This window comes from Stenella coeruleoalba (assembly GCF_951394435.1).
Source record: "Stenella coeruleoalba genome assembly, chromosome: 20".
NCBI classification, from domain to species: Eukaryota; Metazoa; Chordata; class Mammalia; order Artiodactyla; family Delphinidae; genus Stenella; species Stenella coeruleoalba.
The window spans coordinates 14,018,927-14,032,757 of record NC_137166.1 but is presented as its reverse complement, the minus strand read 5'-3'; the positions used below and the strand labels follow the sequence as shown (position 1 = coordinate 14,032,757).

Here is a 13,831-nt window from a genome sequence, read left to right as displayed (position 1 = left end):
TATATTATCCAAATCTTGTATCCCTTTTTCTGTTTAATTATTCTAAGACTAAGAATGGTATATAAAAAGTTTTCTAAGACTAAGAATGGTTTATAAAGGGTTTTGGTATATAAAAGACTAAAAATGGTATATAAAAAATATATAAATTTTTGTTTTATCCATTTTCATTTCTGTCTTATTTGACACACAAGATTTAATGACTCTTAAGTGTTCATCCTGCACTGTATATTTTATCTATTTTAAATTGCCACTTTCTTCCCTTTTAATGCTTTTTACTTTGAATTCTTCTTTGGTATTAATATTGTATCTTTCGAAGTACCATATTAGCTATCTTTCACAAGGTTTGGTATATTGTGTTTTTCTTGTGGTTCAGTTCTATACATTTCATAGTAATCACAAGTATATCTTTTTCTTTGGCTGTGGGTTCACTCCTTCACTCTGAGGATATGTCTTTCATTTATTATATCTTCAAGTATTGCTTCTCCCCTATTTTCTCCAGTCCTTTCTGCTAAAGCAACTTTTAGACATATGTTGGACCTTCTCATTCTGTCCATGTTTCTAAACCTATATGTCACATGTGTATCTCTTTACTCTTTATCTCTCTAAACTGCATTCAAGATAATTACCTCAGCTCTTTCAGTTAACTAATTTTCTTTTCAGCTGAGTATGATCTACTGTTTATACTCTGCATTCCTAACCCTACTCTGCGTTCCTAACCGTATTCTGCATTCCTAATTTCAGTGATCATATTTTTCATTTCAAAAATTCCACCTGTTATTCACCTCTTTCACTGGGATTTTAATTTCTTCGTTTATCACTAATCATTTTGTAGATTCTTTTAAGTTATTCTAATTGAGTTATTAGGGATGCCATTATTCCTATTTGTGTGACTGTTAACTCTCTTTCATTATCAATGCTTTCCCTATATGATATGTAATTTTTGACTTGGGATCATCTTCCACTGACACCGTTTTCTCTGTGACAGCCTCATTCACCCTGGATTGCAGGGTGGTGCTACAGTAGTGTTGCAGTTGTTTTTGCCAGGTACCCCAAGGGGTCAGATTTTGAGTTAATGTTTTGTTTGTTTGTTTGTTTTCTTTCTTATTGGAGTATAGTTGCTTTACTTGAGTTAATGTTTTGACCTGGATTAACCACAGTGATCTGTCAGTGTATGTGAAGACTCCATGCACATGCATGATACAGGCTTGCGCATTCTGTATCCCATGGGATACATATTTTCCCCACCTAGGATCCCAGAGAGATACAAGCTTCCTTGATTCTTCCCTGAAGTGCAGAGAAATAACAGGAGTGGCCGCCCTTCATGGCTCCAGCCTCGTGCAGGGATTTGCCCTGTGTGCCCACCTCACATGGGTCCAGGCTGCATCTCTCTATTTCAGTCCTTGGGTGGTAGGGACTGTAGTTGGGTCTGATGTCACCCGTGGTCACCAAGTAAAGGCTCTGAACTTAACCACACTGGCTAGGTTCCATCTGTTTCTTTTTCACATCAGAGGATCTATTTTCTTTCAAGCTCACTATATATTGAAAGAGAGTTTTGTTGTTGCCTTTGTTGTTGTTGGGCATTATACAGAATATCCTTACACTTGTAGCATGAGAGGGAGCTATAACAGTGCAGTCACCAGCATTTTCAGAACCAGAAGTAGGAGCATTTTTCATCCCCATATACTTTTTCCTGGTTTGGGGTTACTCCCTGTCCCTGACTCTCTGCTCCTGCTGTTTACACACGGTGGCTTCTTGAATCTCATTGATACAATGGATTAGATATTATCTTATTTTTTCTTCTTTCTTATAGGAACTCATAGAATATATTTGCTCTTATTCCTCAGAATCATCACTGTGTCATGGGTCCCCAGGATCATCCCCCAGGTTTAACGATTCTCTAGGGTGACTCACCAATAAGTTGTACTGGTGACTATGATTTATTCCAGCCAAAGAATACAAGTAAAATCAGCAAAGGGAGGAAGCACATGGAGCAAAGTTCAGAAGAAACCCGGCGCAGGCATCCAAGAATTCTCTCCCAGTGGAGTCACGCAAGATGCTCCTAATCCCCCAGCAATGAGCTGTGACTACACAATATAAGAGCTACCACAGAAGCCCACTGGAGACTCAGTGCCAGTGGGGCCCAGTCACACAGACACCCTCTGCCTGGCGCATACCAAAATTCCAGTCTCCCAGAAAGAAAACAGGTGTTCAGCATAAACCATAGTTGTTTGCACGAAAAAGTTGAGGCACAGTGAGCCATTCTTAACCAATTTTGCAAGCAGGCCTTTCTAAGAGTAGCAGTTTTAGGACTGCTATGTTAACTCTTTTTTGTACTTCCCCCTTCTTTTGAACTGGACGTTGTTTTTATGGTTCCGAATGGGATTTTTTTCTCTGTATGTTTTTTCTTTTCTATATTTACCAGATTTCCTGCTATAAGGCCAGATTCTTAGAATGAAAACAAATGTTTACAGAGTCCTGCAGTGTACATAAATGCTTGAACATATAACTAGATAGAGAAAAATTTTCCACCAGAATAACATGAGAGAACTATTGGTTATTGGAAATATACATTGTTACTGCTCAAGATAAAAGCTGAGACCCACCCCACTACCCTCCAGGGCACTGAGTGCAGGAAGAAAGAGAATTTTGTAGGAAACAAGAGAATTTTGTGGATTGCTCAAGAGAGGGGTGAGGAGAAGAGAGAATGAGCGTGGGAAGGTGAATCCTGGGAAACACTGCACACTGCAATTTGACTCCACCTTATAACACTCCCCACATACACACTCACACTCACACATTCCATAAAATGTGCAAAATTTCATAAAATGCTTCATGTGAGTGAGTGCATTGTGAAATTTGGTGACAAGGCTCAGTTCTGTTCAGTGAAGCAGATAGCATGTAAGGAAGTGAGAGAGTGGAGGCCAAGGGAAGCAAGAGAATGAGGCAATGGCTTCTCATAGAAATGATGGCAATGATTTTTAACTGTCACAGGCACTTTGAGGGTTGGAGATAAGTTTATTAACACTAGTGGGCTCATGGACCCCCATGGTGTGTGTGGGTGTGTATTTAAATAAAATACGGATTGATATCCACCAATCAGTGTTAATCATTATTTATGTGTCAGTAGTAAGCACTAGTGATCTTCATTAAATTTTTTCTTGTCTTCATGCTCTAATTTTTCTTCAAAGAATATATATTACTTGTAACATCAAAAAACAATAAAATATGTTCAAAATTATGAGGTCCCTTCAAAAATGACTTTTAAAGCACTTCTAAATAGCTTGAACCTATACTAGCATTTTTCCCTAGTTTTTTTTTTTCAATGTTGGCTCCTTTTTGGAATTTAAAAAAAAATTTTATTGGGGTGTAGTTGATTTACAATTTTGTGTTAGTTTCAGGTGTACAGCAAAGTGATTCTGTTATACATATACATATATCCACTCTTTTTTAGATTCTTTTCCCATATAGGCCATTACAGAGTACTGAGTAGAGTTCCCTGTGCTATACAATAGGTCTGTATTAGTTATCTGTTTTATGTATAGTAGTATGTATATGTCAATCCCAGTCTCCCAATTCATCCCTATAAATATCAGTTAAGTCCATCTTGTTTAATGTATCATTTAAAACTTGTGTTTCCTTATTTGTTTTCAATTTGGATGATCTGTCCATTGTTGAAAGGGGTGTTAAAGTCCCCTACTATGATTGTGTTACTGTCAATTTCCCCTTTTATGGTTGTTAGCATTTGCCTTATGTATTGAGGTGCTCCTATGTTGGGTGCATAAATATTTACAACTGTTATATCTTCTTGGATTGATCCCTTGATCATTCTGTAGTGTCCTTCTTTGTCTCTTGTAATAGCATTTATTTTAAAGTCTATTTTGTCTGATATGAGAATTGCTACTCCAGTTTTCTTTTGATTTCCATTTGCATAGAATATCTTTTTCCATCCCCTCACTTTCAGTCTGTATGTGTCCTTAGGTCTGAAGTGGGTCTCTTCTAGACAGCATATGTACGGGTCTTGTTTTTGTATCCATTCAACCAGTCTGTGTCTTTTGGTTGGAGCATTTAATCCATTTACATTTAAGGTAGTTATCGATATGTATGTTCCTATTACCATTTTCTTAATTGTTTTGAGTTTGTTATTGTAGGTCTTTTCCTTCTCTTGTGTTTCCTGCCTAGAGAAAGTCCTTTAGCATTTGTTGTAAACCTGGTTTGGTGGTGCTGAATTCTCTTAGCTTTTGCTTGTCTGTAAAGGTTTTAATTTCTCCATCAAATCTGCATGAGATCCTTGCTGGGTAGAGTGATCTTGGTTGTAGGTTTTTCCCTTCCATCACTTTAAATATGTCCTGCCACTCCCTTCTGGCTTGCAGAGTTTCTGCTGAAAGATCAGCTGTTAACCTTATGGGGATTCCCTTGTATGTTATTTGCTGTTTTTCCCTTGCTGCTTTTAATATTTTTTCTTTGTATTTAATTTTTGATAGTTTGATTAATATGTGTCTTGGCGTGTTTCTCCTTGGATTTATCCTGTATGGGACTCTCTGTGCTTCCCGGACTTGACTGACTAGTTCCTTTCCCATATTAGGGAAGTTTTCAACTCTAATCTCTTCAGATATTTTCTCAGTCCCTTTCTTTTTTCTCTTCTTCTTCTGGGACCCCTGTAATTCGAATGTTGGTGCATTTAATGTTGTCCCAGAGGTCTCTGAGACTGTCCTCAATTCTTTTCATTCTTTTTTCTTTATTCTGCTCTGTGGTAGTTATTTCCACTATTTTATCTTCCAGGTCACTTATCTGTTCTTTGCCTCAGTTATTCTGTTATTGATTCCTTCTAGAGAATTTTTAATTTCATTTATTGTGTTGTTCATCATTGTTTGTTTGCTCTTTAGTTCTTCTGGGTCCTTGTTAAACGTTTCTTGCATTTTGTCTATTCTGTTTCCAAGATTTTGGGTCATCTTTACTATCATTACTCTGAATTCTTTTTCAGGTAGACTGCCTATTTCCTCTTCATTTGTTTGGTCTGGTGAGTTTTTACCTTGCTCCTTCATCTGCTGTGTTTCTCTGTCTTCTCATTTTGCCTAACTTACTATGTTTGGAGGTCTCCTTTTCACAGCCTGCAGGTTCGTAGTTCCTGTTGTTTTTGGTGTCTACCCCCAGTGGCTAAGGTTGGTTCAGTGGGTCATGTAGGCTTCCTGGTGGAGGGGACTGGTGCCTGTGTTCTGGTGGATGAGGCTGGATCTTGTCTTTCTGGTGGGTAGGACTGCCTCCGGTGGTATGTTTTGGGGTGTCTGTGCCCTTATTATGATTTTAGGCAGCCTCTCTGCTAATGGGTGGGGTTGTGTTCTTGTGTTGCTAGTTGTTTGGCATAGAGTGTCCAGCACTGTAGCTTGCTGGTCATTGAGTGGAGCTGGGTCTTAGCATTGAGATGGAGATCTCTGAGAGAGCTTTTGCCGTTTGATATTATTTGGGGCCAGGAGGTCTCTGGTGGACCAGTGTCCTGAACTCGGCTCTCCTACCTCAGAGGCTCAGGCCTGGCACCCGGGCAGAGCACCAAGACCCTGTCAGCCACACGGCTCAGAAGAAAAGGGAGGAAAAGAAAGAAAGAAAGAGAGAGGGAGGGAGGGAGGGAGGCAGGGAGGGAGGGAGGGAAATAAAATAAAATAAAGTTATTAAAATAAAAAATATATTATTTTTTAAAAAGTAACAAAAAAAAGAAAGAAAGAAAGAAAGAAGAGAGCAACCAAACCAAAAAACAAATCCACCAATGATAACAAGTGCTAAAAACTATACTAAAAAACAACAACAACAACAAAAAAACGGGCAGACAGAACCCTAGGACAAATGATGAAAGCAAAGCTATACAGACAAAATCACACAAAGAAGCATACACATACACACTCACAAAAGGAGAAAAAGGAAAAATATATATATTAAAAAAAATAAAGGAAGAGAGCAACCAAATCAATAAACAAATCTACCAATGATAATAAGCTCTAAATAATAAACTAAGATAAACATAAAACCGAAAACTACTTAGATGCAGGAAGCAAACCCCAAGTCTACAGTTGCTCCCAAAGTCCACTGCCTCAATTTTGGGATGATTCATTGTCTACTCAGGTATTCCACAAATGCAGGGTACATCAAGTTGATTGTGGAGATTTAATCCTCTGCTTCTGAGGGTGCTGGGAGAGTTTCCCCTTTCTCTTCTTTGTTCACACAGCTCCTGGAGTTCAGCTTTGGATTCGGCCCCGCCTCTGCATGTAGGTTGCCGGAGGGCGTCTGTTCTTCACCCAGACAGGAGGGGGTTAAAGGAGCAGCGGATTAGGGAGCTTTGGCTCACTCAGACCAGGGGAGGGAGGGGTACAGAATGAGGGGTGAGCCTGCAGCGGCAGAGGCCGGCGTGATGTTGCACCAGCCTGAGGCACGATGTGTGTTCTCCCGGTCAAGTTGTTCCTGGATCACGGGACCCTGGCAGTGGCGGGCTGCACAGGCTCCCGGGAGGGTATGTGCGTATAGTGACCTGTGATTGCACACAGGCTTCTTGGTGGCGGCAGCAGCAGCCTTAGCATCTCATGCCCGTCTCTGGGGTCTGTGCTGATAGCCGCAGCTCACGCCCATCTCTGGAGCTCATTTAGGCGGTGTTCTGAATCCCCTCTCCTCGCGCACCCCAAAACAATGGTCTCTTGCCTCTTAGGCAGCTCCAGACTTTTTCCCAGACTCCCTCCCGGCTAGCTGTGGCGCACTAGCCCCCTTCAGGCTGTGTTCAGGCAGCCAAGCCCAGTCCTCTCCCTGGGGTCTGAACTCCAAAGCCCGAGCCTCAGCTCCCAGCCCCTGCCTGCCCTGGCGGGTGAGCAGACAAGCCTCTCAGGCTGGTGAGTGCTGGTCAGCAGCGATCCTCTGTGCAGGAATTTCTCTGCTTTGCCCTCTGCACCTGCGCTCTCCTCCGTGGCTCCAAAGCTTCCCCCTGCCCACCCACCATCTCCACCAGTGAAGGGGCTTCCTAGTGTGTGGAAACTTCTTCTCCTTCACAGCTCCCTCCCAGAGGTGCAGGTCCCATCCCTATTCTTTTGTCTCTGTTTTTCTTTTTTCTTTTGCCCTACCCAGGTACGTGGGGAGTTTTTTGCCTTTGGGAAGTCTGAGGTCTTCTGCCAGCGTTCAGTAGGTGTTCTGTAGGAGCTGGTCCTCACGTAGATGTATTTTTAATGTATTTTTGGGGAGGAAGGTGATCTCCACGTCTTGTTCCTCCACCATTTTGAAGCTATCTCCACTAAAGCAGTTTTCACAGTGATTTTTCCCATTGACATTCCCACCAGATGTGTTGAAATGTGGGTTTCTTTTGGTGCATAGTCTTACCAAATTTGGCAAACTTTACCAATCTTATGGTTTAAAATTTTTTTCATTATGATCTTAATTTGCATTTCCCTGGTTACTTATAAGGATAAGCAGCTTTACTGTTTGTTTGCCATTCTGTTTCCTCTTTTATGAAATGCGTGCCCACATATGCTGCCTATTTTTCTATTGTTTGTCATTTTCTCGTACCTTCATAGGAATGAATCTTGGAGGAGGAATGTGAGTGGACAATTTAGCACACTAGGCCCTTGGGATTATCTAGTCCATCAAACTGCCAGAAGCAAGAGTCCATTGTAAATTTTACATAAATTTTATGTAAATTTTACGTAAGTCTTAAAATCCTCTCCCATCTTTCTGCTGTATAGGGTTTTATCGGTTCCCATAAAGAGCAGGTGTTGAAGGTTTACTACTTGCCTGGAGTACCTGAGATCTTTCAAAGGAGCTTCCAGATACAGATTGCCCACTTGGACCCAGAAAATATTACTCTGAGTGGAGAGGGAATCTTTCCCCGAATCTGCGTCGATCTCCCCAGGAACCTCAAAGGTACTTCTGCCCTCTATAGTATTTCCCCACTGGATGACAAGATGTGTTTTAGCTGCTTATTATAAGGTTGATGGCAACTCGCGTTATTTGTTTGGCAGTCCTCACAAGTTCCCTTTTGTGTTATTCCTGAATTGCAAAAAACGTCAAGAGTTGAAATTGACTTGGTGACCTGAGATGAGTAAGACGAGATAGGGTCCATGGTAGTTCCAAATTAAGACCCCTGGCCAATTTTGCCATCATTAAATTACTTAAAGAGGGATCAGGACATTGTACTTCCAAAAGCCTTTTCCTCCATCACATGTTCCTTCCAGCTGCACTCTCTCACTGAGTTGTCACTCACAGATGGCCGTTGAGAAGGCAAAGGCTGATTGTACTGCAAGGAATACAGTTCTCAGAATATCAATATAAACTGTACAGAAAGGCAGCTAAGGTTCCAACCCCTTATGCTGGCAGTACAGTTTGGAGGCTAATTTAGACTTATCAGTTGTCTGCCCACATCCTTAGCCAAGGCTTTTCTGGGTAACATCTGGCACCCAGAGCCATCCCTCTGTATCAGAATATTTCTGTCTTGGCAGATCCTGAAGCTCACCCCAGCAGCTCTTTTAGCCACAAAGACTGACTCTGGCTCTTTCTTCCTGACATGGACTACAGGATGAAGAGTCAAGAGAAACTTCTCACTCTTCTTCATGAACCCTCTTCAAGCTCTTTGAAATCTACATTCCCTAAGCAGCTTCAGACTAAGCCCTCCCACCTCAGCCTTTCCTCCTACCCCACTCCCCAAAGTCACTAACTCACCTGTTGATGGTCATGCATTAAATCCTAATTGTCCGCTCCCTGATAATATGAAGACAAATATTAATAAATCTAAGACCATGTTACACTCTAGTATCTAGAGTTCCAGCCAGCCGGAGGTTAGTCCAACTCTATGTATAATTGTCAAGAAGAAAAGCCTTTGCCACACGGTTGAAAACTGGGTGCCCAGCTGGCCTCATGATGGCAGTAGACATGTTTGCCCAATACAGGGCTTTAAAATAATTTAAATCTGAATACTAGTTGGGTCTTCTGTACTCCAGTTCACCACAGTCCCAGCACTTCCTATGGTTTCATAGAAGGCACTTTAATTACTTTGCTTACCTTGCCCCTCAAGCATTTGAATTTGTGCTGGCTTACTGGTGAACTGGTGAAATCTCTCTCCCCATTGCCCAGCCTGCCTGATTCAGGGGACTGTAGCTTATTTAGTCGTAGTTAAAGCAACTTGAACCAAATATATTCTTTTTGTTAACAGAGAATTAATAAACATGAAGACCAACCTAAAGGGTGACCATCCACCTGGGTTTGTCCAGCATGGAGGGGTTTCCCAAGTGGTGCAGCCATCAGTGCTAGAACTGGGAAAGTACCAAGTAGGCTGGGATCCAGTTGGTCACCCTATGAGTGGCTCAGGATGTTACTGTCATTAAGTTCTTGAGAAACAGTTGGTAGCCCACTAAAGCATAATCTCATAAAACTCAGTGAGTTCTCTTTTACAAATTCTACTCATTCACAAATTATCCTCTGAAGCAGAGAAAACATGGCAGGCTAAGTTTCACAAAGTTCACTTCCCTTCTCACTTTATTTTACCCTGAGCTTAGAGTCTGTGTTTTAGGCATAGTTCATATATTTCTAGCCATTCAGATTTCCTTCTCCTTCCAACCCCCACAGGATGTGAGAAGTATGAAATCTTCTTAAATCAGGCCAGAAAAAACCTAGAAGAAACCAAAAATGAAATGTTTGACCACTTAGAGAGACCTGAGGAAGTGCCTGAGGATGAATCTTCTGAGGTAAGATTGGCTTCGCTCTGCACAGGAAGTAGATTCACAGGAAGCTGCAAAAAAATGTTTTTCCCAGTGGTAACATCTTGCATAACTATAGAACAGTATCAAAACCAGGAAATTGACATTGGTACAAGCCATAGAGCTTATTCAGATTTCATCAGTGTTATATGTACTCGTGGGTCTGTCTCTGCATGTCTGCATGTCTCTGTATGTATGCATATCTGCGTCTGTGTGTGGTTCTAATCCAATTTTTTCACGTGTAGTTTTGTGTATCCACCACCACAGTTAAGATACAGAAGTGTTCCATCTCCGTAAGTATCCCTTGTGCTCACTGGGGAAATAGAATTATAAGCAAAAATCTCTTTCCAACCCACAAAATCTCTCCACAAAGGTGGAAGAGAAAGAATCCAACTTCATTATTGATAAGCATTAAAGCAGAAAGTGTTCCGTGTCTCTGTCAGTCTGCTAGGAGATTGCAAAGACAGAAAGAAATCTCAGTCTTTCGTAAAGCCAAGCAGATACAACCTATTATATACATGTTCTCAAGGTAAACAGTAACTAGTCCTTAAGTAAAAACTATAACTAGTCCTCAAGTAAGAGGACTTGACAGCACCATTTGTCACACTTAGTTCATGCTAAAATCACATGGTAGTTGGGGTGACCATCTGTGTTAGCTAATTGGCTTTACCCAAAGGGAAAACAAACCTTTTGTGTTTTTATGACAGGGTCCTCTGAAGTTGAGCTCCTATTCTCCCACAGAAATGGCAGGATAGGAGATGGGGCTCTATCTTCCTTGACGATGACATGTCAAAGAGATGGTTCCCAGGTCCTTAAGGAAGATGTTCCTGGGTTGTGAAGCTGATAAAAAGTCTTAGCCTATGAAAAGATTTATATATATTTCCAAGAGACAGAGAAAGATCTTACAAGTTTTCTTGAAAATGAAGCTGGAAGAAGTCTCTACCCTTATTTTCAACAGGGAGAATTGAGCCTCTTTTTTTTTGCCACACCTCATGGCTTACAGGATCTCAGTTCCTGACCAGGGATTGAACCGGGGCCGCAGCAGTGAAAGCCCGGAATCCTAACCACTAGGTCACCAGGGAACTCCCTTGAGTCTCTTATTTTTAATTTGTTTTTTTTTTTTTTTTTTTTTTTGCATTTGGAACATTTATTTCAGGAAATACATTTTGTTTTTGCCTTTACATGCTTCTCGCTTATAGCCATCCCCAATCTCCCCACCCCTTTCCCCTGGCAGCCACTATAGTTCTCCATCTCTATAATCTTGTTATGAGTATAGAAGAGTTATGTAAATGGAATCATACAGTATGTAACCTTTTGAGATTATTTTTTTTTCATTCAGCATAATGCCCTTGAGATCCATCAACATAAATAGTTCATTCCTTACTCCATTGCTCAGTAATACTCCATGGCACAGATGTACAGTTTGTTTAACCACCTTGAACCCCAACAAAAATTTTAACACCACAGATATACTGTATATCTATTTATTTACTGTGGCCCTTTGGAGGGCCACAAGCCATTGTAATATCTAAGATTTTCTCACTCTCTCCTCCATGAAGCAACTTTCGCCCCCTTAGGGGTGGTTTTGCCCCCATTGAGAATGCATGTTCTCAAAGAATTTGCTTACTTGCTCTTCTCTCTTGCTCCAGTTAAATGCTCAACTCCAGATGGAAGTAGAGCGGCTTATAGTCCACAACTATGCCACAGAACATCAGAAATCAATTGTCCTTGGTTCCGTGGACAACTTCTGCCATCAGAGTCACCGCAAACCGATCAAGTGAGCGCCCTTCCATGTCGTGTTTGTTTCAGAGTGTGGCAGAGCCAGCGGTGCCCTCCACCAGAGTGCTCCATGAATTAATGATTGACTATGTACGGATGAAATCCACTTGCCTTACATGTCTGCCGTTCTCTAGCAGCCAGCCAACCAGGCAGGTCTCTGCCTCTTAGTCAGAAACCTCCCACTTTGTCTAATAGATGGGCCGGTTTCAGGTCCTTAAGGACCACCACTGAAGGTGTTTAGAGATGATGGCTAAAGCAGCAATGTGGTCTTCTGGGGGAAGTGTCTTGTTCCTAGTCTCCATTCTGGAGAGTGGTGGTTCTCTACTCCAGAGAATAGAATTGTGCAGAGGAGATGGAAGAAAGCCTCACACTCTTGCACATTTGGAAATGTGAGTGGTAAGAAGACCTTGTTAACTGTTTCAGAGTCCAGCTGCCAGAATATATCCTAGACTTTGGCTACATCACCCTTGGTGACGTCCGAACCCACATCATCAAGATCACCAACACCGGTCACTTCCCAGTGTCCTTCCATGCAGAAAAGCATGTCCTTCACGACACAGGTAACCAGGATGGAGACCCTTCCTATTGCACTCTGTCATTTCTAACACGATGCCCATCTGTACTGTCCTGGAGTGCTTCTTCTGGGATCAGCTGAAAGAATTGTTGGGCCATTAATTGATACTTTGAGTGGTCATCCTGCCTCCGATGGGCTGTATCTAGAGCAGCTCTTGATTGCTACTTTTCTTTTCCTCAAAGAAATTTTGTTTGTCTTGGTCCAGGCTTCAGTATTGAGCTAGATCGTGTGAAGAATCTGCCTTACTGTGAAACGGAAACATTTGAAGTGAGATTTGATGCACAAGGGGCCAGCCTTTCTGTTGGAAACAAAAATGTCATTCTGCCCATCAAGGTAAGATGCATCACGAGGCCCAGCTGATCCTCCCCAGCTTCCATCTCTGCTTGCTGATCACCCCTGTGATGATCCAGTTACTATTTCAGAGCCGTGATTCTTTCTCCTATCCCATGCGACATGGTAACAACAATTTTATGCCCACTCTAGGTGGTTGGAGGGCCAGCAGTTCACATCTGTCTCCAAGCCAAGGTGACCATCCCCAGTATGACACTGTCTTGTGGAAAAGTGGAGTTTGCCACAATTCAGTGTGGACAGTGCCTCGTGGAAACTATTCAGCTTTCCAATCACCTCCAAGTCCCTTGTGAATGGTTTATCCACACCCCTAAGCAAGTTAGCAAGGTAAATGAATTGTGGCCCATTGTCCCCTTTTTTCCATCTCCATTTAAGTCAGATTTATAATTCTAATCCGTCACTCTCTTCATTTCACCCTTCTGCTCAAAGACTTTCAGCGACAACCATTGCCCCCTGAATAAAATGTAGGCCCTCAGCCCAGCACTCAAGGACTATCAGGCCATGCTATCTCGCGAATGTCATGTCGTATTTATCTTTGTGCCCTGACACCTGGGAAGTAATCAGTAAACATAGATTGAGTGGGTGGACGGTGGAGGCATTTTCCAAAGAAAATGGTCTAATTGTCTACTATTTATTTGCCAGCTGGAGAAACACATGCCAAAGTACTTAAGACGGAAACTATGTGCTGAATTCAAGCCAAAGACACGGATCTTTGAGATTCAGCCCACTTCTGGGGTCTTGGATCCTGGTGAGAAGTCCAACATGCAAGTGAAATTCATGCCCAAAGAAGAGGTAAGCTTTAAAGAAATGCAGTCTCATTCAGACTCTCTGGATCTCTTTGAGCTGTACTCGAAGTCCATGCTTGATTGGGTCTCCAGGGAAACTTTGAGTGACCTGTCCCTCACTATTCTGATTATGACATTCAGTGCTCTGGTTCATGCAGGAGCTGTGTCCTGGTGGTTAGGAGCACCGGCTCTGGAATCGGCCGATCTATCTAACACTTTGACTTTTACCAACAGACCTGGCTTAGTGGCCTTCTGCCTCTGACTAAGAGGCTGCATGGCTTTGGGCAAATTATTCAGCCTCGCTAAACCTCAGTTTGCTCATAGATAAAATGAAAAATAATAATATCACATGTCCAAAATCCCTTATTGCAATTCCAAAATCCAATAAGTTCTAAAAACTGGGGGAAAAATTTTTTTAAGTTTCGGACCCAAACTCATTTGGCAGAAAAACCTATCTGAACTGACATGAGACTACTTAACCTTTATTTATCCCCCTTGGTTTGCAGACTCAAACACTGCAACTGCAGAAATATTAATGTGTTTGATTACAGGGGATGCTGCTAAGGATACTATGTAACATAGGGTATATGCTCTGTGTTTACCTTTTTAAAACTCTGAATTTGAAAGCA

General features: G+C 41.7%; 1 protein-coding gene across 7 annotated transcripts in view; it reads left to right on the top strand.

Moving 5' to 3' along the window:
• HYDIN (HYDIN axonemal central pair apparatus protein) overlaps nucleotides 1-13,831 on the top strand; it is a 432,533-nt gene that overhangs the window by 300,075 nt on the left and 118,627 nt on the right. For 6 of the 7 annotated variants that reach the window (XM_079907197.1, XM_079907191.1, XM_079907192.1 and 3 more), the window contains 7 exons: nucleotides 7,710-7,887; nucleotides 9,586-9,704; nucleotides 11,366-11,493; nucleotides 11,919-12,055; nucleotides 12,275-12,402; nucleotides 12,553-12,744; nucleotides 13,060-13,209. In XM_079907197.1, the coding sequence (XP_079763323.1) occupies nucleotides 7,710-7,887; nucleotides 9,586-9,704; nucleotides 11,366-11,493; nucleotides 11,919-12,055; nucleotides 12,275-12,402; nucleotides 12,553-12,744; nucleotides 13,060-13,209 (1,032 nt within the window). Of the gene's footprint in view, nucleotides 1-6,214; nucleotides 6,255-7,098; nucleotides 7,148-7,709; nucleotides 7,888-9,585; nucleotides 9,705-11,365; nucleotides 11,494-11,918; nucleotides 12,056-12,274; nucleotides 12,403-12,552; nucleotides 12,745-13,059; nucleotides 13,210-13,831 lie in introns of those variants that run through there. The other variant, XM_079907196.1, reaches the window with a different exon arrangement.